Below are 27,443 nucleotides of genomic sequence, written 5' to 3' on the forward strand. Positions count from 1 at the left end.
CTGGTGGTGAGTCTGATTTCGCTGAGGTAGAGTGGGTCTGGATATCAGAGTCCATTTACTTTTCATTTTATTTTTTGTTTTTATTTTGTTTTTAAGATTTTATTTATTTGGCAGAGATCACAAGTAGGCAGAGGCAGGCAGAGAGAAAGGGTGGGGGGGAAGCAGGCTCCCCACCGAGCAGAGAGCCCGATGCAGGGCTTGATCCCAGGACCCTGGGATCATGACATGAGCTGAAGGCAGAGGCTTAACCCACTGAGCCACCCAGGCACCCGTTTTTGTTTTTAAAGATTTTACTTATTTATTTATTTGAGAGAGAGAGAAAGTGTAAGCAAACCAGGGGAGGGACAAGCAGACTCTGTGCTGAATGTAGAGCCTGATGTGGGGCTCCATCTCGTGATCACAACCTGAGCAGAAACCAAGAGGCAGACGCTCAGCCGACTGAGCTACCCAGGCGCCCCTTGGCATCCATTTAAAACTCACTAGGTGGTTGTAGACGGCAGCCAGGGTCGCACTCAGACCTGTAGACACACTATCTATACCTCACATTTTAACAGTTTCTCTGAAAATTCATGGCAAAACCAGGATTGGTCCTAGGCGGCTAACCCCCAGCCCAGAGCTCCTGGCAAAAAGAAGGAAAAGTTACAAATAAGGGGTCACTTCTTCTGAGGTCTCAGTGTTTGCAGAAGTGACTGGGGGCAGCCCACAGTACTTGGGGTCAGGTTAGGGGTGGGGGGGCAACAAAGGTGCCCAGGAGCCCAGGGAATGGTGTACTCGTCCCAAAGAAATCCAGGCTCCCCGCATGGCTGTCCCAGCCTCTTCCCTTGGGGCACTACTTACAGGGGCTCAGGGAGAGCCCAGAGGGGCTGCTCCAGTTGGGCTTGTCACCAGGGAAAACTTGAAATAGAGGAGGAAGTGCAGCTAGCTAGATGCCAAAACAAAGGCCAAGGGCAACTGGAAAGAAAACCTCCTTGGCTAGGCTGTCTGCCAGGGAGAGGGAGATGGACGGCCCCCGGGGGAGTAGAGGGATGAGACCAGTACCTCAAAGAGAGGGTGTAAGGTGAGCTCTGCAGGGCTAGGAGAGGGAAGCTAGTCCCCCAAAGAAGGGTAAAGACTTGGTGTCCTCCTCTTCAAAGGACAACTTTTAACACATTAGTAGGATGTCTTTGTGGTCCTTGGCTACCCTTTTCAGTGTGCAGCGGTCCCTGGCTCTGCGTCCCTGCCCCACAAAAACACCTGTGCAGGATGCGCTCCATTTGTACCAGGAGACTGAATTCCGTTTACTTCTCTGGGCAAGGCATTGCCTTCCAGCGGCAGGGGCCAAGGGCAGGCTGCCCCAAGATGGGCCACTTTGGCACAAAGGTTATTTTGAACTGAGAACCATCAAAGCCCAGCAGATTCAGGAAAAGCTCTTTACCTCCCCTCTCAACCGCCTGAAAAAAATTTAGATGGAGAATCTGCTCCAGGAAGACACAGATAATCACATTATGATACAAAGTAGGCAAGGTAGCGGCGCCTGGGTGGCTCAGTCAGTTGAGACCCCGGCTCTTGACTTCAGCTTGGGTCATGATCTCAGGGTTGTGAGATCGAGTCCCCCATCAGGCTCCACGCTGGGCATGAAACCTGCTTAAGATTTACTCTTCTCTTCTCCCTCTGTCTCTTCCCCTCTCTCTAAATAATAATAATAATAATAATAATAGTAGTAATAATGATAAAATTAGGTCTGGTAAAAAGGGAGGAACCTAGCAAGACCTGTTTGAGCCAAGTCCTCTATGTTGCATCGTTCCCGCGGTGGGGACCCAGCAAATATCTGTTTATCAAACATTTACTCTTTCTCATCTTCTTGTGAATTGCATTTCTTCTTTGACGTCCCAGACCCCTAACCTTTTCTCCTTAGTTCAGAATGACACATGTACCTCATTTTGCCTGTCTTTGGAATTTTCACATCTATCTGGAGTCCTCATATGTCCTCATATGATTTCCTCCTGTAAATCTGTCTCATGTCACTTTGATTCTTAGTCTGGCTAGAAGGACCTTGAAGGGGACAGGACATTCTTGCTCTCCAACACTCCATATCCCAACTTTACTTTCTTCTAAGGCAGAGCCCTGGGGGCTGGAGTGGGCCTGGTCTGTCTGGAGATGTGTCTCACTCTGGGGGTGTGTGTATATATATGGGAGGCTCGGCAGTTCAGGGCAGGGGACTTTGACCGGGGTGCCATTCCTGCAGTCACCACCAGGGACCCCAATGCCTCCAGCATTGCCTTGATCTCGACCTCTGGGCCACACATTTATTTATTTATTTACTTTTAAAAAGATTTCATTTATTTATTTGACACAGAGAGTGAGATCACAAGTAGGCAGAGAGAGAGGAGGAAGCAGGCTCCCCGCTGAGCAGAGAGCCCGATGCGGGGCTCGATCCCCAGACCCTGAGATCATGACCTGAGCCCAAGGCAGAGGCTTTAATCCACTGAAGCACCTAGGCGCCCCATGGGCCACACATTTAATAACTGAATGCCACAAACGATTGCCGGACTCCCAAGCCCCAGGCTGAGCTCGGCCTGAAACAGCAGCTGAGTCAAGTTGGGCCAATGGAAGACAGACTCTGACCCTAGGCAGAGGAAACGCTCGGAGAGGAGAGGCTGGGTCAGACCTAGGCTGAGAGTGTGCAGCAAGGGCCAGGGCCACTGACCTGGCCTGAGGATGCGTGGCGGGAGGGCTTCCCAGAGGAGGAAGCCCTGTGGGGTGGGGGGTGGACAGGGTTGGGATCTCCACCGGCCTCAGAGAAGGGGGTTCCCGGAGACTTGGAAAAAGGTTAGTTGGGGGATCTGTGACAAAAGAAACTCGCGGCCCCAGCTCCAAGGAGACCCCTTAGCCCCATCCTGGTTTGTCACACCTTCCTAAAGAAAGTGGGTCCTCCACCCCCTCAGGCTGAGCAGCTCCACCTTTATTCCGTTCCGGGCTTGCACATTCATTTGCACACTTTTTAGCCCCTTAGCGGTTGTTAATTCCAGCCCCCTTCCCACAGTCTTCCCTCTTGCCAACAGTGGAAAGCACGCGTTTTTACGTACCCCCATTAGGTGAGCCGGCTTTCTCCCCGACGCGCCTTTGTGCACACTATCCCACGCCCCGCTCCGCTGCCGAAGCACAGGCGTCTCCAGAGCCGCTAAGGACTTCTTTTGCATAACCCTCGCCCCCTCCCCTCCCTACGCCTACAGCAGGTCCCGGACCACGGCTCCGCCCCCTGCCCGCCCTCTTCCAGAGGCTGGGCCGCGGCCTCGCGTTCATTGGCCGCTGGGCGGACTGGTCCCGGCCGGGGCTGTGATTGCCGCCAGCCCATGTCAGTCCCGGAGCGCGCGCGGGTGGTGGGGCGCGCGGCCCGGCTGGCAGCCGCAGGTGGGGCTGCTGTAGGCGAGGGACCTAGCCCGGGAGCCCCGGAGCCCCGGAGCCCCGCGGAGAGTGCCCAGGATGCCCCGCGGGGACTCCGAGCAGGTGCGCTACTGCGCGCGCCTCTCCTACCTCTGGCTCAAGTTCTCGCTGGTCGTCTACTCCACGGTGTTCTGGGTGAGTGACCGAGGGAGACCCTGAGATGGGGGGGTGTGGTGCTGACACTCCCTGGACCGCCCCCACGCCGTACCCGGGTAGGGTCTAGACTTGGCTGCTCCAAAGAGGGCGCGGGGAGTGCACGCCTGTTTCCTCGTCTCACTCTCCCTGGGAAGCAGGAAATTCTGGCGCCCAGGCTCAGCCGGAATTTCAGCAGCAGATGGGTCCGGAGCGTGGACTACGCGTTGACAACCACAAAGGAGGGCTCCGTGGCTCACCTGTGTGCACCTGCCCAGAGCGTTGGTTTTCCGCGTCTGTTGCGTATTGGCTGGTGCGCTAGGCCGTGGTTACCGTGGGGAGCGCGCCCGCCTGCCCACCCGCCCGCCGGGTGTTACAGAGTTTGCCTCCGCATCAGCTTGTGGGGAAGAAGTCGTCTGGCTTTGTGGTGCGGATTGGGCGGGGAAACCTGGACTCCCACTAGCTACTTGCGGACGTCTCGGAGGAGATGTTTCCCTACCATGCCTCGGTTTCCTCCACGGTGGAAGGAGGATGGGCGTACCTTGTCCGCGGAGTAGCTGGGAGGGGTCCACCAGGTCACGTCTGGGGAGATCTCCAGCAGCTCCTGGATGTCGGGTAGCTTCCGCAGCCGCTGAGCCTTACCTCTTCTTGTGTATTGCTGGGCGGCAGGGTGTTGGTGGTTGGTCATGAACTAGGCTTCGAATCCTGCCGCTACCACTTTCTAGCTGAGTGATCTTGAGGAAGTTATTTAAACTCTCTAGACCATAGTTTCTTCATTTGCAAATAGAAACAGTAATTATATTCAACTTTAAGGATGGGTGTGGAGATTGAATGAAGTAGGCCAAGTACAGTGCTCAGCACCGGGCGCGACCAGTGAGGACCTTAAGAAATGTGAGCCATTGTTGTTGTTGTTGTTATTATTATTACTGACTGGGAAGCTGAGCCCTCCTGGTAAGCTGTCACGAGACGTTGATTCCTTTATGAAGATTTCAGACGAGGCTGGACCCGCACCTAGAAATGAGAACATATTTCTATGGGTCAGCTCCAGACTTGCCACTCTAGAATCGTCTCCTGCCCCCACTAGCCACAGGCCAGGCTTGTCCGGGGACTGGAGGGGAGATCTCTGGCTCTCATCCCTCCTGAAACATATGCACACTGTATTCTCTTCAGACCATCGCTGGATCTATTCTGTTAGCAGGAATAGCTAGATCTGTCTGATAACAGCTTTCATTTTCCATTTGACCCCTCTATGGATACAACCTTGCCTGGTGGGTAAGGGATCCAGATTCTAGTCTTGTTCTGTTTTTGACTCACTGGGAGAATTTAGGCAAGTCACTTCCTTGTTTGGGACCTCAGGGCTGTTAAGTGACTTGCCAGTCTAGAGAAGTATGGTAAGCTCCCCAGGTGATTCTATTTTGTAGTCAGGATTATAAACTGCTGGGCCTAATGATCTCCCAGGCCCCTTGGTTCTGATTCTGGGATTCTTTGCCTGCCCCTTGAAGATAAGGGAAGGTCGAGAGTCAGAAGGCAGGGGCTGTGTTTCTGGCTTCACCCCTTCTCTCCATGTGTAATCCATGACCCATCTCTTAACCCCCTTGCACCTCCATTTTCCCATCTATAAAGTGGGTAACTGGTACCCTGCCGCACACCTCACTGGACTGTTTTTAGTGTTAGTGATATGGGAAGATAGTGACATGTGGATGAGACTAGTGCTGTACAAAAGGGAGTCCTACAGTTACAATTGAACTTGAGTGTCAGGGTCTTGTTCTGACACTGTCCCCTGTGGCCTGGAGGGGACAACTCACTAGCCCTTGCTTTGCTTCTCTTGGGGCTGGGTGGGACTCAGAACTTGGAATCTTTCCTCTCCAGCCAACTGAGCTTGCCTTACCAAATCCTGGACTTCCCATCCCTGGAAGTATTTCTGCTTAAAACCTCCCTACCCATGCCAAGAACTCAGCCACCTGCCAACCCTGCGAGGGCAGCTCTAGGGGCCAGATTTTCACTGCAGGGTAGAGGCCCAGCGTGAGGAAGTAATGGTTCCCTAGACTGGCCTGGCTCCTGATTGGAAACCCCTTATTGGAAGGCCCATTTTCTCTGGTACCATCCGTTGGGGGTGAGGAATGGGGCTGAGGGTTACTTGCTTTATAAACCCAAAGTACTAACACCTTCATCTCAGACTCCGGTTTGGACGGTGTCCTAAGTTTTACCATACCCTCATACCTTCTGTAAGACTTCCTGCTTTCAGTCTTATCAAATAGGAAATGCAAGGATTTTAAAGTCCCAAAGAGTCATCATCAGTGACAAACCTCCTGCCTGCTCCTCTCCCTTGGCCAGCCCTGCCCAGAGGGAACATCTATGATCAGTTTCTTATCATTTATTTCGAAGATAGCATCCAAGCAGTAGGGTGCCCTAGGTACAGACATGTGCCAGCATTATATAACCTCCCCCTCCCCTTAGAGAGGAGAACAAGATAACACAGCTCTGCCCTTACCTTTTGACTTACGTTTAAGTCCTTGTGAATTTCAGAGCTCTGGCAGTGGCCACCTCCTTCTGTCCAATGGCTACACAGAGCTCACTGTTGGTGCCTGAAGTCATTCAATCAGCCCCCCGCTGGGGAACTCAGGTTGTTTCCAATCTCTGGTGACTTCAAACAGCAGTGCAGCAAGGAGCTTTGAATGTGTTATTTTGCACATGTGTGTGTATATCTGCAGGGTACTTTCTTGAAGGAGAACCAGTGGGTTTAAAGGATACACGAATGTACAATATACACACAGAAATGCACCTGTCATAAGCGTATGCAGCCTGACGGATTTTTACGAAGTGAACACACATGTATAATCAGCCCCCAGGTCAACTACTAGAATGGAGCAGAAGCCAGAAGCCCCGCCCTTGTGCCCACTTCCGGTCACCTCCCCCTCCTTCCGGCGGTGATCACAGTCAGAATGTCTACTAGCATAGTACTAGCATAGTACTGCTTTGCCTGGTTTTGTATGCGTGTTGAAAATTTTGATTTTTTAAAAAATTGCCCTACATAGAGTTTATACAAATTATAGTTTTATTTGCTCCATTACTTTAAACTGACTCACTTTTTAATCTTAAATTATTTTTTAAAAGGATTTCTATCACCCCTGCCAACAGGAAACTGACATGCAGCACTGACACGAGCGTGTAACTATAACGGTAAATCGTGCAGGGAAAACAAAACGTTCTCAAATCCTGGCTGGATCCTGTGGGTGATGCAGGCTGTGGACCTGAGTTCTGTGTTCAAAAGGCAGGCTGGCAAATGTTTGCGAGGCTGGGAGACAGACTCACACCAAACAGATTTGCTCCTGGCTGCAATGGGGAGGATGGGAAGGGACGTGAGCAATGGAAACTTCTTCTCAGTCTGTGAGCCAGTATAACCATGACCTTGAGCCCCTCACATGATCTCCTGTCCCACACCTGGGGTTCCTCTCGTTTTCAGAGTATCTCCTCAGGCCTTCCTCAGGCCCTCCTCAGCCCCATTTCCGAGCTCCTTCTGGTAAGTCCACAAGGAATGAGCTCACCCAGTGGCACCGCAGCCTCCTCTTCCCCACATGGAGCGTGAATCATTCTGACACATGTGCCCTCAGCCCACTGGGGACACACCTCTAATTTTAGCACTGACCACAGGGTATCCTAGAGATCCATTTACATGACTGTTTTTCCTTGCTGGACTTTGGGCTCCTGGAGGTCAGGGGCGTAGCTCGTTCATATCCTCTTCCAAGTGCTGCTCTTGGGGCCGGCCACAGGGTGAAGTCTTGGGGAAGGCTTGCTGCGCTGGGGTGGTCAAGTTCCAACCTGTATCTTGTGAGCAAGGATCTGAGGTGGGGGCCCCGGGATGAGGGCACGAGCTGGGTGTGTGGCCAACCGTGGTTGGATTTGCTGAGGCCTTGAATTTACAGAGCAGCCTGGGCTGATCACGGAGGCACTGGCCCTCTAGAAAGCATCAGCCTGTTGCCTTGACAATGGGGTAGGATTTCTAGTCGGGTACAAAAGAGTGTCAGGGCTGGGGGATGTTGACTAATCAGGAAGAAAAGGACTTGGGGCGGGGGAGGTGAGTGGGAAGGAAGTAGGCACGGGTAGGTGGGGGAGGTCATAAGTACCAGAGGCGGTGTTAACTCTTCCTTGCCTTCTCCGAGTATGGACCCCGTGATCAGCGTGCCCTGTGCTTTATGTTTTCCTGTAGTTTAATGTTTAAGAGTGTGGGCCCTGTGCTAGGCTGCCTGGGTTCAAATCCCAGCTCTGGTATTTTGTCAGCTGAGTGACTTAGCCACTAGCTTCCATGAGCCTCCATTGCCTCATCTGTAAAGTGGGTGATCTGGAGAGTCACTGAGACCCGGAAATGGAGGAATATGCGGAAAGAACTCACAGCAGCGCCTGGCCCAGTAGCATAAACACTACATCAGCTACTTAAGGATTAGCCAATCTTTTCCTACCCTCCTCTCTGTTTTTTTAAGAACTCAAGACCCATAGACTGAGAATTCGAAGGGTCCTTAAAGTTCCCTCTAGAGTGACCTTTTCATTTTCCCCCGAGGAAAACAGGCCTGGAAAGAGGAAGGGAGTTGCTCTAGACCCCATAGCAAGTTTGGGACAGACGAAGAGCAGGACCCACACAGCCTGACCGCATTGGGTCTCAGTAGCCTTCAGCAGCCCTCCCCCTGCCCCCGTGGCCTTCCCCCTGCTGTGAGGGCCCAAGGTGTGGGTGGAGGATAACATTTCTGGAAGGAGCCCTGCCCCTGGCCTCTCAGTTAAGCACTGGAAGAAGCCAGACCAAAAAAAAAAAAAAAAAAAGTAGATTCAGTTTCTAGCAGGAATTTCTAACTTTCAAAAAGAGCCTTATTGTCTTTGTGAAAATAATATGTGTGCTTAGTTAAAAAGCCCCCGGGGTAATTCAGGTGAGTACATCGAAGACAGTGGATGTCACCTTTGTTCTGGCCCTGGGCGAGCTTCCCTGTTACACGCTGATAAACACACACCTGGGACATATCCTCATACCTATAGGTACACACTTTATTTCCCACATTTAAAAAATTATTATTGTGCTTGAATCCTCAGGTAGGTCCATTTTCCTCTTGTTCTAGGCAAGCATTGCAAAGAGAAAACCAGGAAATTCAAGCAAAAAGTGACTTCCTCCTGGAGAAGCAGCCACCAGGCCTAACGGGCTGTCAGAAAGGATCTGGAAGCACTGGGACTAGGGTCCCTTCTCCCAGCCTGCCTGAGGGGCCTTCCAAATCCAGAGAATCGAGAAGGCAGACTTGAAAGGCGCTTGGAGAACCTTCCAGTGCATTCATTTCACAGATGAGCAGACTAAGGTCTCAAGCACGTTTCTTTGCCCTTAGATCAGGGTTCTGAGCCTGGGCCCTTCTCTTCCTGCAAGAGAGGCATTGTTTGAAATTGTAGGAAGGGATTGGGACCTCCCTGTCTTTGACTGTTTGTTCCCAGGACGCAGGAGTAACAACCTGTCCTTCTTACCCAGGCTGGTGCCTCACCTCTCTGGTGACTCACAGTGCCAGCCTGGGCTGGGGCTCAGAGTAAACCAGATAAGAGACGGATAATGACATTTCTGTACCGGCTGGCTCCACGTACAGGGGGAAGGAGGTCTTCTGGGTCAGTCCAGAACACACGAGATTGAGATTAATCTCTTGCCCAGAGAGAACCTGTGGTTGTGAGAGGGTTTGAATTGCATCTTAATGGTAGTCGGGGAGTCCAGCCCTGACCTGCCGTGCCCTCTGGGGTGGAGGTGGTTCTTTGCTCATTCAGTCCACAAATAGTTATTTGATGCCTAGTGTGTAGGCCAGGAGCTGTGATGTTTCCTGGGAAAGAGCTATGAACAAGACAGACTTAGTCTGGACCTTAGAAGACAGACACACCAGTAAGGAAACGTAACTTGTCATCGGTGCTAAAGGTGAAATTCAGGAACAAGGGGAGGAGATGAATCTTCCTTCTTCCATGTTGTGGTCAAGGAAGGATTTTATGAGGAGCTGATATTTCAGCGGAGATCCACAGAATGAGAGGGAGCCAGCCATAAAAAAGGCCTGTAGAGAGCATCTCAGATAGAGGGAGTAGTCAGTACAAAGGCCCAGGGGTAGGCCAGCATGGTTGAAGCAGATGTGGAAGCCTAAGAAGGGCCAGGTTGTGGGTGGAGAGGGTGGCAGGGGCCTGGCCATATGAGGAGTCTGGGTCCGGGTTACTGAAACTGGAAGTTTCCTTGTCAGGACCTTAGAGACATAGACCAAGGGCTGCTTCTGCTCTGTGACCCTGGGTGAAGGACCACCTCTCTGAGCCTTCCACACTTCTCATCTCTGGACACACTAGAGGCCTTGGGGAGGCTTCTGCAAGAGGAGAGATGCAAAGGCACCCTGTAGGGCCTTGCAACCCTGTGGGGGGGTCTTGCAGAGCTCACGGGGGTGGGGGGTTGCTGGGGCTTAAGATGGGAGACCTTCTGGAGTCTGTCTTATTAGAGGAGGCTACTTTCTACTGGGAATGCTCTGTCTGCCTAGAACAGATGTCTGTGACTTAGCCTTGGGCTGAGAAGTCTGACCCAGTGGGCGCACATCTGGCCTTTCTCGGGGGTGGGTCCTTCCCACCCCTCAGTTCCCGGGCTTTAGCAGTGCACCAGCAGAAACTATCATGTCATGGGCATGCACGACCAGGCAGAAGCTGTCCCAGAAGTGTCCCACAAGGCTGAGCGCTGGTCCCAGCACCTGGGGCAGTGGGGCCAGGAGAGGTACTTCCAGGAGCCCCGGGGCAGTGTGTCCCCAGGGCAGGGAGTGGCAGACAGGTGGCAGACAGAACTCAGGGTCAAGGCCTACATCACCCACAGTACCTAGCTAGGATTTAATAAAGTTGTCCCTCCACAACTCCTGTCCTCCTCTTGTTTCTGCTCTGATCATGGGTCCCCCCCTTCTTGGGGATGGAAAGAGTCAAGTGGCCACTGCCATCCCTACGGGGAGCCCAGACCTAACTGTCTGGCCACTGTTGCCTCAGTATCCCCGCTAGAGCCTCCTGGGAGCTGCTGACCTGCCCCGCCCCCATCACAGAATGTCTGCAGCTTCCCTGAGCTCTCTGCCAGCAGTCAGTGAGTGACAGCCTCTCAGGGGACAGGGCTGGCTCCTCTCTCTAAGCCCCAGCCCAGCCCAGCCCAAGGCCAGGTAACCAGATCTTAGGGGCAAAGGTTGGGCAGAACCAAGCCGGAGGCTGAGTTCCAAGCTGCTGCCTGAGTTCTCTGTGGCCCTACAGGGGCCATCCCTCCCCGCTGCACAGACAGCTACACAGCAGGCCTCTGTTCCCGGGGAACGGTGGCAGTCCCATTTACAGGGTGGACCCCCATCCCCCAGATGGAAAGGCTAATGGGTGGGGGCGGGAATCCCTGAGTGGTGCTCATCGTCCTCTCTGAACGATAGGCATTGTTTGACTGGCCACCAAGTTTGAGAACCAGAGGCAGCTGCTGCGCGTGGGGTCTGGTGGCTTTCCTCCCTGCTGAAAGGAAGGGATTGCGCCAGGTGCCCTCCACCACCCTTGGGAGTCAACATGGGGCATTTGTCCAGCTCCAGTCTAGGCCTGGGCCGGGAGGGGGAAATGGAGACGACGAAGTTGTCATCTTCCCCACCTAGAGGGTCAGTCCATGAGGAGGATGGAGCTGAAGTGGGCAGCAGCAGCCAGAAGGCACGTACCATTGGTTTCCTGTCCCCCTGGGCAGCCTGGGTTATAGAGGAGCTTCGGGACGACTTGGAGGAGGAAGAAAGGGGGCTTGGAGGACAATGAGGAGCACAGAGAGGAGCACAGATGAGCCTCAGGAGAGGGAAGGCAGTCACAGCAGGGGGAGATGGCTGGGCCTGGACACGGAGGTCAGACCTACCCCGGGGGAGGCTGGGCCTGGAGGCCACAGAGACCCAGCTCCTCTGGTAGCAGATTAGGGTCTGGTGCCTGTCACCCACACTAGGGTGATGGGTGAGGAGCGAGAGTGATGGGCTGCCTGACCGTGGACAGGTCAGCCACCACTCTCTGGGCCTCAGTTCCCTCATCAGCGGGAAGGGGAGAACTTTGTACATCCCATGGGGGCCAGGCAGAAGGGGCCATGCCTGTGGGGCCCTTCGTGGAGTGTCTTTGCAGTAAGCATTCAGTGTGGGCGCTGGGTGCTGGCCTCAGTGGGCAGGAGCCCTGTGCTCCAGGGGTGCTGGTCAGGGGGTGCTGGAGGGCATGGAAGGGATGCCGTCTGCTGCCTGCCTCACCAACACTTCGTTTTCACCTTCTTGGATCCTCAGAACAACCATGGGAGCCAGACAGACAGGAGGACTAGTTGTGTTTTACTGCTGAGGAGACTGAGGCCCTCACCAGGGAAGGGACAGGCAGGAACCCCCATTTGCATCCATCCTCCAGACCAGAACTATTCACTGCGGCAAGTGCCTGCAATGTTCTATTTAATTTTTTCCCAAGGCGGCTTTCTCACCCAGGGAGGCATTTGCATTTTGGCCTGCAGGGAAGTAAACATTTACATGGAGGGGAAGAAGGGAAAGAGCTTTGGGCTGGTCAAGACTCAGGGGCTCAGAGCCCCCCTCCTTCCTGCTGGGAGAGCCTCCCAGGATACTGTGTGTGGCCTTGGACCAGTCACATAGGCTTTCTCTGCTGTTTCCGGTCCCTTACCAGAGGATGGGCTGTGCTGGGGGCAGCGTGGTGGGACCGTGGTGGAGCTTGGGGCCAGACACTCCATTCCTGTGTACCCCTAGCATGCTGGGTGCTGTGCTGGACTCTGCGTGCTTGGCTGAAGGCAGAGGCCAACCCCCAGGGTCACCCCATTACAGTCTGGGGCCAAGTCCTCCAGCTGGAGTGGAGTGGGATGCTGGCTTCCTGGGCTGCTGCCAAATTGTGAGTCTGGGTCACTTCCTGAGGTCGAAAGGACCTTCTAGATCAGTGGGCCTCGACTTGGCTTGAGGCTTCTGGCCCTGGAGGATTTTGCACATACCTACCAGGCCCCATCTTCGGTGTTGATACAGTGAGTATGGGGTGGGACCTAGGCACCTCTACCTTTTTTTTTTTTTTTTTTTAATAAAGATTCTATTTATTTGACACAGAGAGAGAAATCACAAGTAGGCAGAGAGGCAGGCAGAGAGGGGGGAAGCAGGCTCCCTGCTGAGCAGAGGAGATCATGACCTGAGCCTAAGGGAGAGGCTTAACCCACTGAACCACCCAGGCGCCCTGGCACCTCTACTTTTTAAACGTCTCCAGATGATTCTAATGTGCAGCTTGGAATGGAAGCCACAGCTCTGGTGGGGTGCCTGTGAGGGGACCCTGACCAGACTGGCTGGTTTCCAAGCCAGCTTTCTCTCCGTGTGAATCCTGAGTGATGTGCTGAAACTTCCCCAGCCTCCTGGACAATCTGGACAGCGTCTGTGCACTTGGAGTTAGTGCACTGTTTGGAAGAGGCTTGCTGCTGGTGCTGGTCCCAGGACGGGAGAGAAGGACTAGCTGGGGTCGGGGGAGGGGTATAGGGGAGTCCCCAGGCACAGCCTGGGTGAGAAGGGCCAGGGACACTGCCAGCTTGGGGAATCTGGAAGATCGCTCAAGAGGCTGGGCTTTTCCAGGGGACTGGCTTGTATCTGGGGAGTGGGGGTGGTCCCTGAGTTCTAGAATTTTGTTTTCCTTTTGGTTATCTTTACAACATTCTGTCACCTGTTCTAAAGGTAACACTTCTCTGTATTAATCTTGTAACTTAAGAAGTTTATATTCAACCAGAAGGGTATTTTTGTGAGTCGGGGATTCACACTTGGGAGTTGAGCTATGATGATTTCCAACCCCCTAAATTATGTCTTCAGTTTGAGAACTGCTGATGCATGGGCATGGTGTTTGAAATGCTGGTTGTGATCTGCTTGTTGATCTGCAGTTCTGACCCCTATAGGAGAGACATGGCCGGTAGTTGCCTATCCCCATTTCCCAGTTGGGAAAACAGTTCCAGATAGGTGAGATGTGTTTGTGTGGGGTCGTGGTGATGAACAAGTGACAAGTTAGTGGAAGGATGGGAATTCGATTTCTGACTCTGGCCACTAGGCTCTGCAGCGGACTGATGGTCCCTCACCCCCCCCCCCCCCCCCCTCCCCCCAAAAAAAAAAAAAAAAAAAGGTATGTTCATGTTTGTGAGTGTGAGCTTATTTGGAAAAGGGGTCTTGGCAGATATAATTAGGTTCTTAACTTTGAGATGAAATCATCCTGATCACCCAGGTGTGGCTTAAATCGAAGGCGAAGTGTCCTTGTAAGAAAAGGCAGGGGAAGCTTTGGGATAGACACAGAGGGAAGGACCACACGGAGGCGGAGGCAAGTGAGGCACCAGAAGGCGGCAGAGGCAGGGAAGGATTTCCCCCAGAACCCCTGGAGGTCGAGGAGCCTCAGACCTCCAGACTGGCTGTTGCTGGAAGGCACCCAGCTGTTCCGGGGTAGCCCCAGCAAACTCGGGGGCTCTAAAGGCAGCTTCAAGGAACACACACAAGCCCCCTGTGCTCCACGAGGCTGTCTCCGGGAGGCGGGGCCCCACTGAGCAGGGCTGCGCTGAAGGCTGCGGAGACCCGGATGGGGCTTGGGGGAGGAGCAGGGCAGGCGTGGGGCGAGGCCTACCGTCCTTCCCCGCCCCTTCTGCGCCCCCGGCCCCGCCCCTGCCGGCTGAGCCGGCGGGTGGTTGTGCTCTCCAAGGTTTCCTGCGAGGAAAGCCCAATGGAAGAAGTGTTAACACGGGAGGGGAATGTGAGCTAGCTCTCAGGAAGGACCTCCTGGTTCTACAAGCAGTTTCATCGAAAGTGCTTGCCAAGCGGGGCATAAAACCTTTGGGGGGGTTCTCCCCCCACTTCTGGCCTTTCAGAACCAGAGTGTCACCTATTACCTGGCACGGGGAGATTGTGACTTGGACTTCCAGCTGGGCCAAACTTCAAGGGCCACGGAGGGCACCTGGCACAACCCCTTCCTTTCAAGGGGGAGGAAATCGGCCAGACCCCGCGGGCAGCTGCCTCTGGTTCTCAAACTCGGTGGTCCGTGGAACAACGCCCATTGTTCGGAGGGGATGATGAGTACTGCTGGGTGATTTCCCCCTGGGTTAGCCTTTCCATCTGGGGGATGGGGGTCCACCCTGTAAATGGGACTGCCGCTGTTCCTGGGGACAGAGGCCTGCTGTGTGGCTATCTGTGCAGCGGGGAGGGATGGCCCGTGTAGGGCCACAGGGAACTCAGGCAGCAGCTTGGAACTCAGCCTCCAGCTTGGTTCTGCCCAACCTTTGCCCGAGGATCAGTGTTTGCCTGGCCTTGGGCTGGGCTGTGGGGAGAGAGGAGCCAGCCCTGTCCTCCGAGAGGCTGTCACTCACTGGGTGCTGGCAGAGAGCTCAGGGAAGCTGCAGACATTCTGTGATGGGGGCGGGGTGGGCCAGCGGCTCTCAGGAGGCTCTGGCGCGGACATTGAGGGAGCAGGGGACAGACAGTTGGGTTCTGGGCTCCCCATAGAGATGACAGTGGCCACTTGACTCTTTCCATCCCCAAGAAGGAGGGACCCATGATTAGAGTAGAAACGAGGAGGACAGGAGTTGTTCAGGGACCCACAAACAGGTAGGGCCTGTTTGTCCCTGTCTTCTTTCTCCCCTGTGGACTCCTCTGGGGCTGGCCTCTCTTAGAACAGAACTTTCTGCATTTGGGAAGCCTGCCATGCTGCCCTCTGTCCAGTCTGCTCGTGCCTTCTGGATCCTCCTGTTTTGTCCTTTTAAAGCTAACAATCAATGAGCCCTCCCTCTGTATGCTAGACATTCTCTCATTTACTTGGCCAGCCACAGAAAGAGGCCTCATTATTATTGTCCCATACTACACTGAAGTAAAGAGAGGCCCAGAGAGGTTAGGGAACTTGAAAGGAAAAGCCCAACGTCACTCTTCCTTGGTTCCTTTCTGTCTCAGGGGTCAGTTTCCCTTTTGGAGACTTGGGCTGTTTGGGGGGGTTGTTGGTTCATTGGCTTGGTTACTTAGGCAGCCATCTAATGTTTCTGAGGCACTTGGGGGCCCTCCGTTCTCCCTGAAGCTCTGCTAGAGGAGCAAGGCTCTGGGTGTGGGGATCAGCTTCCCAGGGCAGGGCCCCAGGCTCCTGCATGGAGGTGGGCTGACTGCCGCCCGGTGTGGGCAGGAGGGAGTAGGCTGGGAGTGGCACAAGGTGCCAGGACCCAGATCGACATCCGGCTTTCTGGAACTGCAGGAAGACAGATATGGAGCTGGCATCCTTGTCCTTCAGTGTCCATCAGTGTCCTTTTAAATTTTTCCATCAGGAGAGGGCATGCCAGGACGTGAGAACTCTCGTTCCTGATGAGGGAGGACAGCTTGTGGTGCAAGGAGCACTGGCCTGGGAGTCTGGAGACCCGGGTCACAGCTTCTATCCAATGGCTAGGATGCTGTGTGATCTCATGAGTGACAGCCTCAATCTGGGTCTCACATTCCCATCTGCCAAGCAAGGGGGTTGGGCCAGAGACCCATCCATCTGCTTATTCCTGGCGGTTCGCAAGAGGCTTTGAGGTGGTCCCTGGGGGGACATTTTATAATTTAACTGATATGCATGAAGTGTGATATGTGTGGAAGAAAATTATTACTCTCTCAAATCTATGATTTCATAGATATTGATGGTCAGGATTATGTTTATTTTACTAAGAAAAAGCCAATTTAAGAAATTTTAAAATTCTATTTTAAATAACTTTTATTTTATTTTATTATATATAATATATAATATGAAATATTATATATAATATATAATATGAAATATTATATATAATACATAAATATAAAATACTAACAAAATATTTTATTTTAAAATAAATTATTTCACTTAAGAAATAGCACCTCCTGGTCACATGTAGGCATTTAACTTGGTCTTTGTTGACTTTGAAAGAAAAAAGTGGGGATTCTCACTCCATGTTACAGTACCTTACAGATTACAAAGGAGTTTCCCCATCTCCCGGGGCCCTCTGAGGGACCATGGGGCAGGTGTTAGCGTTCCTGGTTAATGGCAGTGCAACCAACGCTCAGAGAGGGAAGTGGCCTATCTAAGGTCACACAGCTCCTCAGTGGTGCAGGGTCTCCAGCCAGCGTGAGCTCATGGCCACGTCACACCAGCCCAGCTTCGGTGAGTGGCAGTCAGGTGGCCTTCACCTCCTCCCACAGCTGACACTTGGCACCAAGGTGGCATCGTGTTGGTTTGGTGTGTGTGTGTGTGCTTTCGTGCTAATTTTCTGAAAGCAGAGGAGGATGGAATTCATCCCCTTTTGCCATCCCCAGGCCTCTCTCCCGTGCACGGGAAGGAGCGTGTCCGGAAGCCACAGGGTCCTGTTTCTAGTAGGCTTTCTTGGATGTATAATTGGTAGGTTCCTGTTATAACCTATATTTAGCCCCGGTTAGCAGTGAGTGAGACATCTGGTGAGGGCATTAATCCCAGGCCGCAGGAAACTCCCCGCCCCCCGGGCCTCTGGTGAGCAGGCCCCTGGCTGTGGCCACAGAGACTTCCCAGGCCAAAGGGAAACTCGGACCTGTAAACAGGCTTCTTCTTGGGAAAAATGGAACTTGGATCTTGCTGGTTTTCTCAACTTTTTATTGTATAAAATTAGAACAGAGAGAGAAGGTGAAGGAAAGACACAAGGACATCTCAGATGGCCATCGAGCAGAATCAAAACATTCGGCGTGCCAAAGGTGCAGACGTTAGGACAGTTCACTCCAAATATCCCAGGATGCATCTTCTGAAAGAGAACAAAAAGAACATCCTTGACTATAACTACCATTTTCATGCTTAGGGAAATACAAAGTCCATATTAAAATTTCTCCAATTGTCCCCCAAATATTTTTCACAGTGCATTTAAAAAAAAAAAAAATCAGAATCCAATCCACTGTTCCTGAATCTCATTTTGACAAAAAAGGTCCCAGTGCATCTGAAACGTGAGTGGAAATACCTCAGAGTCCCTGAATGTTATCTGTCCTGAAGGCCTGGGAGGACAGTTGTGTATCACCTGCCTTCCTTTGCCTGATCCACCAATCCCCCTGTTGGGACCTAGCCTTCTCCTTGCTTATTAGGGAAATTCACCAAGTGGATAGGGGAAGGCTGGCTGGGACTGGATATTGATGTGATCCAGGGGTGGTGGGGGCCCGCAGGAGCCTTCGTCCCATTGGAAGCCAGACTGGGGACTCCCCAAGTGTCCACCCCGGATCACCATCCATACATGGCTGGGCCACCTGCCAGGCCGTGGGGGAGGCGCTGGAGGTCGCTGCACAAGCCAGGGCTGGCTGCCCACATGCCCAGGCATTGCTAGGTCATGGACGCTCCACAAACAGCCCTGTGTACGAGCAGGTTTTGGGGAAGTGAGTGTGCCCACGGGTATGTGGGAAGCGGTCTTCAGATCCCTGGTTCTGATGCTCCCAGGGGGGTTGGCGTGGGGCGGGAGAGGCCCTTCTTTCTTGCAAGGCAGAGAACCCTGGTTGCCAAGAATCCTCAAATCAGTAGTTCCGAAATCAAGTTGCGAGAGGGGAAATGAGCTTGGAAAAAAAAAATTTTTTTTTTAACCCACAGAAAAGTTGGAAGAAGAGCTTAAAGAACACCTTGCATGCCTTGGTTACCAACTGTTAGCATCTCATTTTAACATCTCTCTCATTCCTCTCTCTCTCTCAATACAACACTTTTCTGCCAGCTGAGCCGAAGGAAAGCTGCAGGCACTATGACCTCACCCTTAGATACTCCAGCGCTCAGCTTTCCAAAAAAGGCGTTCTCCCACGCGCTGGCATTGTCTCTCTGAGGAAAAAAAAAAAAAATCTCCGTGAACTAAAACCTCATCTCCTATGTGGTTCCTATGCAGTTGTTTCCCAGATGTCCTTGGGGGTGGTTCTTTTACTCAACAGGATGCCCTTGAGGGTCACACACTGGCTTTGGCCGTGATGCGTCTCGGGAATCCCCCAGTCTAGTCCATCCGCACTGCCCGTGATTCCTTTGACAGCTCCGGGCTGGTGACCGGCAGAGGCCAGCACTCTGGACCTGCTTCTTGGTTTCCTCATCCCTGGGCTCCAGCCACACGATTCTGGTACAAGCGCCACCTGGGGCTGTGGCGGGAGGTCCAGGATGCCATGTTCGTTCAGAGGCAGATGATGTCCGGCCACCCCGCTGCTGGCTGGGGTGTCATCATGCATTTCCCCTGGATGACAAGTGTGGGATGACCCTGGATGACAAGTGTGGGAATATTCTCTTTGATGAAAGGACTTTTTTTTTTTTTTTAAGATTTTATTTATTTATTTGAAAGAGAGTGACAGAGAGAGGATGAGCGGGGGAAGGGGCCGTGGGAGAGGGAGAGGGACACTCCCCATGGAGCAGGCAGCCTGATGGGGGGCTTGATCCCAGGATCCCAAGATTATAACCTGAGCCAAGGCAGACACTTAACCCACTGAGCCACCCAGGTGCCCCACAAAAGATCTTTTGAAAGCAAATCTGAACGTGTGACTCCCTCCTTAAATTATTTCAGGTAGTTCCTTATTGCTACTTCAAAATATAGCTCGGGTCTTCCCTCCTCTCTCCCCCTCCCCATGCCCACCCTGGGTCAAGCCACTGCCACCTGGCATTGGGGTGACTGCAGATTCCTGACTGCTTTCCCTCTGCGCCTCCAACACCCGCCCCCAGTCTGTTCTCAGCACAACAGTCAGTCCCAGTAACTCTTTTAAATATCAGAGTCGGTCAGAGGTTCCTTTGTAAACCTGCCCGCCTTCCGTGCACTCAGAGCAAAAGTCCCAGTACTCTCAGTGGCTTCCCAGGCTCCACCTGACCTATTCTGCCCTGCCTCTGCTCTCTGACCTCATCTCCTACACGGTCCCCCTCTGCCGCCCCACAGATGCTCTTCTGTGAGCACAGGAGCACATTCCAAGGTCCTGGAAGCTGCTTGAACATTCGTCCATACATCACGTGGATGTTAGGGAGCCCTCCCCTACTTCAAGTTTTTGCTCAAATGTCACTTTCCCTGACTAAGCCATTTAAAATGACAGTCTCCTCCCCCCAGCCTTCCCAGCCTCCTTTCCTGTTTATTTCTTTCATAATACTTATAACCGTGACATACTGTGTCCTCCTTATTTGTCTCTCCCCAGCTAGAATTTGAACTCCCCCAAAGCTGGGACTTGTGTATTTGGTTCGCTGCTATAGCTGTGTCCCCCCCCTCAGCCCCCCCTGCCGCCTCTTGTTCCCCAAATAGCTGCTCTCAGAGTGTGCTCCAGCCATCCCTGGGGGGGATCCTTCCAAGGGGTTCCTGAAGTCAAAACCATTTGGAGGCCTCTTTTTATAGGGATACCAAGATGTTGCTTGCCTTCCCCACTGTCGTCCTGGCATGCTCAGTGGGGGTATTCCGGGGCATGGGGCGGTGATGATGGCCGCAGACCCAGCAAGGAGCAGCTAGGAGGGCGCAGACGTCTTCCTATCAGTCACACGCTGTTGCAAAACTGTAAAGTTCAGGGGCATCTGGGTGGCTCAGTTATTAAGCGTCTGCCTTTGGCTCAGGTCATGATCCCAGGGTCCTGGGATTGAGTCCTGCATTGAGCTCTGTGCTCAGCGGGAGGTCTGCTTTTCCCTCCCCCTCTCCCCACAACCCCTGCTCGTGTGCTCTCTCTGTCTCAAATAAGTAAAAAAAAAATCTTAAAAAAAAATGTAAACCTCCTGTCTGTCAAATAAATAAATAAAATCTTTAAAAAAAAAAGTAAACCTCATGCCACTGTTTTCACTCCATTTTTTTTTTTTTTTGTGAGGGGGAAGATATTTTATCAAAAGTATGCTATTTGTGTTAACATATAAGTCTATTGTTATTTCTAATGCGTTAATATTTAGAGTATGTTTGTTTTAATTTCTTATGTAGTTAATAATTAATAGATATCCATAAAAACAAAAACTCTAGGGTTCTCCAAATGTTTTAAGAGTTAAAAGGAGTCCTGAGATCAAAAACTTTGAGGACCACTGGCTTAAAAGTCCACTTAGTAAATCTCACTAAACATCTCAGTAAAGAGATGTTGAATGAATGAACATTTTGGTTTAACCTGAGAGCCTGGTCTTGGTGGTGTGGCCTCCTCCCCTCCTCCAGCCACCTGTGCTTGGCTCCAGCTGTGCGGACCTGCTGTCCCCCTGGCACCTTCATGGGCATCCGAAATTCAGAAATCTTTGCTTGTCTATCCCATGCATTAAACAAACTCTGTTAAGCATCACCTCCTCCAGGAAGCCTTCTCAGATTTCACCAGTCTGTCCTGTGAGTTAGCGTCTCCTCCTCTCCCGCCCTTCTGCACACTCTGCCCCAGGGTTTCCCTAACTCTGTTTCATTTCCTGGTGTGCAGGTGTGTCTTTACCAGATCGAGTTCCTTAGGGCGGGAACTAGGTCTTATCTCATTAGGCCCAGTGGTTGGTATATAATAGTTTTTAATAAATGTATGTTGAATTGGTGAAATCTACCTTGGAATTCAGAAGAGACACTCCCCTTTCCCTGAATTATACTTGGAGCAGAGTACTTTTAAAAGGGAACGTGGTTCCTGGCCTTGATTTGAAGATGTCAGTGTTAGAACAGTACTATATCTTTACTGGGTAAGGAGGAATAACATTTCTCGGACACCAGAAACTTCTGCATGGCATCCTGCTTCAGGGACACTGTGGTTCAACAGGTTACTGTGGTCCAGCCTGGGTCCCGAGCACTTTTCATATGGCTTCTGTGGGAAGAGTGTGGTCTGGGAATTAAGCCACCAAATGTCCCGTGAACTTGTGGAACTAAGACATTTGTAGACTTTGAAGTTGTCGAGGGCAAAGATGGGGTGTGTGTTGCTGGGTCCTGCCACCATGCCCTGCAGGCAGTTGGTAATAAACACTTGGCATTATTTGTTCAATGGGCATAATTAATACGATGAATAACGGTACCGGTGAGGGCTTCCCATTGTTGATTTCATAGGTGATCAGAAGTGGAGAGAGATCCCTGAAACTGGGGTGATCTAGAAAGCCTTCCCAGGGGAGGAGGGCTTTGAGCTGAGTTTTGGCAGATGGGTATCAGCCCCTTACACCTTTACTATTTCCAGAAAAACAGTTGGTGTCCTGCCCACTGTTGCTGTAGGAGACGGTACTGGGGGGGGGTGCGCCTTGGTGGAGGCTGGGTGGGAAGGGCACCTCTGTCCCCTGTAGGGCTTTTTATCATGCTGAAGTGTGACATTCTGCACCAGGTAGGAAAGTAAGGGGATCCCAGGAAAGGGGTGTTCGGGCCACCCTCCTTCTGCTGGTGGCCTGGATTCTAGGTGGGGCTGTCCTCCTAGGAATGTCCATGTACTTCCGGAACAGTGAAGGGATTTTAGGGCTTGTAGCCAACCCCCTCCCTTTTGGAGTGGGGAAACTGAGGGCTGAGAGTGAAAGGGGCTTGCCCAAGGTCACATGGGAGCTAGTGATAGACTAGGATTGCCCCCAGGGCTCCTTCCAATGTATGGTACTGCTCCTTTTCCCCTTTGTCCTTTGAGCTCTTTTGAGTCCTGAGCTCTAGGAGTGGAGGCAGTTTGCCTTCTGTAAGGCTCCGCACATGCCAGGCACTAACGCTGGCGGTCTGACTGCACCCTCTCGCTTCCAACTCCAGGTCAGGAGCAAAGGGGGAAAAGATGAAGCAAGGGCCACATATATATAAAAAGCAATTTGATTCATTTTTTTCTTAGATAAAAAACTACGTCTAACATTAAAAATAAGAACATTGAAACACTTGAGTGTAGAGACAGCCCTTGATTTACATATGGCCAACTCAGTGGGGTGACCCTTGGCAAGAGGGGACCATGGGGCCTCAGCGCCCTCTGCACCCATGCAGGACTGTCCTTCATCTTTCCTTCCCCTTCCCACTGCCCTTCCCTGCCCCACCCACTCCTGTTCAGGCAGCTGCCTCCCTTTTTCTTTTCTTTTCTTTTTTCTTTTCTTTTCTTTTCCTTTTCTTTTCTTTCTTTCTTTCATTTTTTTTTTTAAGATTTTATTTATTTGAGGGGCACCTGGGTGGCTCAGTGGGTTAAAGCCTCTGCCTTCAGCTCAGGTCATGGTCTGAGGGTCCTGGGATCGAGCCCCGCATCGTGCTCTCTGCTCAGCAGGGAGCCTGCTCCCCCCGCCCCCCGCCTGCCTCTCTGCCTACTTGTGATCTCTGTCTGTCAAATACATAAATAAAAGATCTTTTAAAAAAAAGATTTTATTTATTTGAGAGAGAGAGAGAGAGAACACAAGCAAGGGGAGCAGCAGGGGCAGGAGAGAAACGGGCTCCCCACTGAGCAGAGAGCCCGATGAAAGGCTCCATCCCAGGACCCCAGGATCATGACTGAACCGAAGGCAGATGCGTAACTGACTGAGCTACCCAGGTGCCTCGGCAGTGGCCTCCTTTACAGGTGCTCCTTTCAGCAGACCAGAGGGTCAGGGAGAAGTGAGACCACAGGAGGCCTCCACCTACCCGCAGCCCTGTCCCTGAAGTTCCTCTTGGCTTCACTTTGGGTTGTTTCTGGGAAGAACCCCAGACCAGTGGAAGAATCGGGGATGCCTGGCCCAGTACCTCATGAGCATATATATGTTCTGAAAGACTCCTGGGACCTGAACTGGAGGCCGATGTCTAGGACAAAGCCCCCTTGTCACCCCTGTGAGCCTGTGTCTCCTTTTAAAAGGTCTGAGAGGTGGGGATGCCCGGCCACCTTCCCCACTCCTGCCAGCAGCCCACAGCCCCGAGCGGGAGAGTGACAGCAGTCCCTGGACACTGTGTGCTGCAGGGAGAGGCACTCTTGAGCCAGAGGCAGAGGGTAACCAGTGGTGGTTTGACCCAGGGTATGCTCCCGAGTGGGCACCCGAGGAGGAAGCAACCGCAGACCCAGAGCTCTTCCTCCTGAGGAGCCCCAAGCCCAGATCCCAGTCTCCATTCCCCATTCCTCGCCTCTCAGCGGGAGCTCCATCCATAGGCCGGGGACACTGCCTGCTGTGACCAGAGCTGGGGGACTTCCTGTCCCCAGTGCCAGGCCCACCCACCCAGGATGCATTCCAGGCTTCTTGTGCTGATGAGCCTCTGTTAATGAGCCCACCCCTGGAGGAGATCTGGGAAGATAATCACTCAGATGTCATGGGAACACAGCCCTGGGGGGCGGCTTCTGGCTCTCTTGGTTCTGACATAGTGAAGGGGTCGGGGAGTGAGAGGTCTGGAGAAGGAGGCGAAAGAAAACCAGGGAGAGGGGTGTGCTGTGGGGAGGTGGCTGCTCTTGACTCTCCTCTTCCCCTTGGCTCTTTCCCTGTTTTCAGACGAACCACAAGTCACTGATCTGTAGGTCTTGGAACGCTCAGTTCTAGAAGGCCATCACCAGAGTTTCTTCTTTGGGCTTATGGACCTCTGAAGCAAGAGCCTGTCTCAGATTCACTCCTCCAGCAGGTTCTCTGGGCCAGTGGTCCCTACACTTGTGGAGGGCCCAGTGGTGGGAATTCAAACTCCCTTGCAGCCTTCTAGGCTTGGCTCTAGTGGGGGCATGCTCTGCTGTCCCAGGAGGAAGTAATTCTGCCTCTTGTCTCAGAATATCCTTATCGGTTATCTGTTTTACCACTTCCCACCTGTCTGCCCCCCAAGTTCATCAGGAGAGTCCCAGCTGGGTCAGCTCTTACCCACAGTGCTTGGTATGTGTGGGGAGTTCTTGATTAGAAATTCCACTCTCTGCCCTGCCTGGGGCTGCTGAACCTCCCAGCTCAGCTCTTGCATAGCCTGGAAAGTGCTGTGTGCGTTTAGAAGTCTTTGAAATCAAGCTTCTCTAACTGTTAGCAACAGAAGGGGAAGCAAAACAGACTGGTGTACCCACCTTGTTTCCTAGAGGTTTGTTTTCCAAAGGCCACATTTGCCACCCCTGGACCTAGCTGGGAGGCCCTTCGGCCTTCCTGAGGCCTTTCCCAATTTCTACCCAAAAAGCTTGAAGGGGACGGAGAGCACCGTTCATAAAGAAGTCATAATAAAGAAGACGCAAAGAAGGAATAAGGCTTGCTCACGGGCAGGAAGCCCTGATAGGGATGCCGGTCCGCCCCAAAGGGAGCTGCAGATTCAGTGTGACCCAGTCGAACTCAGCAGGTTTTTTTCTTGGAATTTGATTAGGTGACTCTAAAATGTATCCGTGAGACTCAAGGTCCAAGGATATGTAGCCACTTCAAAAGAAGACAGGAAGGGACGTGGCCTTCAGATGCCCAGACATGTTTTGAAGCTGTACTTCAGGGTGGGGAGGTTTGTTTGGGGATTGCGGGACTGATCGAGGGAGGGGTAAGGAGCCACAAACAGACCTAAGCATATGTGGGACCTTAGCGTGTGACAGTGGGGTCACGCCAGATCAGCGGGGACAGAACTGGGTAGTCAACGGTGCTTATGACATTATAAGCGAAAGCGGGCTGTGTCACAGAGCGTCATGGACAAAGGACTGCAATTAACCAGGTTCTTTGCACCTGATGTCCATATTTTGTTAAAAGAAGGAAGTCCTGTCCAGGGTCAGGGCAGAGTTGACAGCAAATTACCGGTGACAAAGGCCAGAGACTGGCTCCTTTGCTGGCAGCAGGTGACAGCAGCTCTGCTTTCCCAAGGGGCTGGCTTTGACTTGGAGTTGGGAGGAGCCCATTCTGCAAGCATGGGCTGCCCGTGGCAGTGGCTGGGGCCAGGGAGGGGGTGCTGGGTTCCAGGACCAGAGATCTTGGAACTGCCCTGTGGCCCTGGAGGTGGGTCTGGAGGAGACAGAGCAGACCCTCTATCAGTCTGGGTTGAGGGCACTGCCAGGGCCTTCTGCATCAGGCCGGACCTGTTTTCTTTGGGCACAAGAGGAGTGGGACAACATGAAATGAGCTTTCTTGGGCCAACTGGGAGAAGAGTCTTTTCTGCCAAATGAGGTCAGTGAAGATGAATTGAACCCTCTCCAGCTAGTGACCGGATGATTAGGGGCCATGGTTTCTAAATAAGGGTGGTCACTGTGACTTCAGAAAGGAGCATTGTGGAGAGTGGCGAGGGACAGCATCCAATGGGGGACATCTAGCACTGTGCTGTCCCACACAGTGGCCCACTAGCTACCTGTGGCCATGTTTAAATTAATCACAGTGAAATGAAATTAAAAATGTCATTCTTGGGGTGCCTGGGTGGCTCAGTCATCAAGTGTCCACCTTGGGCTCAGATCACGATCCCAGGGCCCTAGGTTCCAGCCCTGCATTGGGCTCCCTGCTCAGTGGGAAGCCTGCTTCTCCCTCTCCCACTCCCCCTGCTTGTGTGCCCTCTCTCGCTGTGTCAAATAAATAAACAAAAAACCTTTTAAAAAAACGTAGCTCCTTGGGCACACAAGTCACATTTCAAGAGCTGGCTTGCCGCACATGGCAGGTGGTTGCGGACGGGAGTCAGCGTCATTGCAGCACCTGCCCGAGCAGCACTGCTCTGCTCGTGATTACTTTGTATTTTGCCAGGACATTTTGGACCCCTTCTCTCCAGGTCTTCTCTGGAAGACCTCCTGTCTGGAGGCCTTAGCGGCGGGTCAGGCAGACAGGCTTTTGGTGGGGTATCCTGACTCTGCCTCTCCTACACTCTGGGTCCCTTGGTTTAGATGAGCGCCTGGCCTGGAACATGAGACCAGTCCTTTCTTGGGTGTGGGAGGGGTGCGAAGGGGGGTGATGCGGGTCTAGCATTCGCTGGCTCCTGTGCGACATCATCACTCGGTAAATGGCAGCGGCTTTATTATTTCACAGATGACAAATGAGCCCCAAAGGGGACATGGCCAGGAGCACTGAGCTGATAATGGAGGCCCAGAATGCCAGCTCCCATCTCTTGTCTCATCTCTGCTTCTCCTTCTTGCAGGAGACAAGCTGGTATGGGCATGCCAAGGAGGGGGTGGCCATCTGCCCAGGCACAGGCAGGATGGATCTGGGGCAGAAGGGCTGATGGATATGAGGTCCAGATGTAGGAGCCCTGTCAACCCCATCTGATTTAGAGTCTCTCTGGGGCCCTGGAGTTTAGCGAGTTCCTACATCTTTTAAAAGCTAGAAACTCAGGAAGGTGTTTTTTTGGGGCCCGACAGAGAACTCTGGAGCCTCAAGTGCCTCATGAACTCGTTCCAGAATGAAGCAGTTCCTGGGACCTTCCAGGAAACACTGACTCCTCCAGGAAGCCCACCCTGATTTCCTTCCATTCCCTGTCTCCCCCTTACCTTTTTTTGACTCCCCAGCTCCCTCTGCCCCTCTCTGTGGTAGGAACTGCAGCTTGCTTCCCCACACAGACTAGGGAATCTTCACATTTTTGGTGTCAGAAACATTTCAGCTGGAGGCTAGCAAAAGTAAAGATATGACTTTTTTCTCCATCCCCAGTTTAAAGACCTGCTGAATTCCATCCATCGGACTGTAGAGGTCATTTCCAGCCTCTCTGACCCTATCTTATGCCAGTCTTACCCCTATCTAGTCTTGTGACTCCTGTGACCTCCAGGCCTGGAACATAATCGGTGACTAGTGTGTGCCTTTTAGGGTGAAAATGTTGTGAGATTTGCCCCAGCTGGGGATGAGCCAGTGGACCGGTGGCCAGATGCTTCCGGGAGGAGGAGACACAGGTGCTGGAATGCCTCCCAGGGCCTCCTGCTTCCAGCATCCCTATGAAGCTGGGCCTTTCCCTGTAGGGGAAGAAAGGCTGCTTCCTAGCTGGAGGGCTCCACAGGATCCTTCAGGCTGGTTTATGCTGGGCCACAGGGCTCCTGAGCAGCTTGTTGAAGATGCCACAGGGTTTGCAAACCCTGGAGCTTTGGGCCTGGGCTGGGGGCTGCCAGGGGCATCCCCTGCTTGGCCCCAGATGGGCATGGCCATGTGCCCTCCCATCCCTCCCTCCCAGCCCTGTCTAGCTG

At 52.6% G+C, this 27,443-nt stretch overlaps 1 protein-coding gene across 2 annotated transcripts in view; it reads left to right on the forward strand.

Moving 5' to 3' along the window:
- The first annotated feature begins 3,357 nt into the window (after nucleotides 1-3,357).
- Nucleotides 3,358-27,443, forward strand: part of LOC111145398 (tetraspanin 15) — a 48,843-nt gene continuing 24,757 nt past the window's right edge. For both annotated transcript variants that reach the window (XM_022500274.1, XM_022500275.1), the window contains exon 1: nucleotides 3,358-3,558. In XM_022500274.1, the coding sequence (XP_022355982.1) occupies nucleotides 3,463-3,558 (96 nt within the window). In that variant the 5' untranslated portion in view covers nucleotides 3,358-3,462. The remainder of the gene's footprint in view (nucleotides 3,559-27,443) is intronic.

Source organism: Enhydra lutris, unplaced genomic scaffold (genome assembly GCF_002288905.1).
Source record: "Enhydra lutris kenyoni isolate GAN:26980312 unplaced genomic scaffold, ASM228890v2 scaffoldscaffold12, whole genome shotgun sequence".
In the NCBI taxonomy this organism is placed as follows: domain Eukaryota; kingdom Metazoa; phylum Chordata; class Mammalia; order Carnivora; family Mustelidae; genus Enhydra; species Enhydra lutris.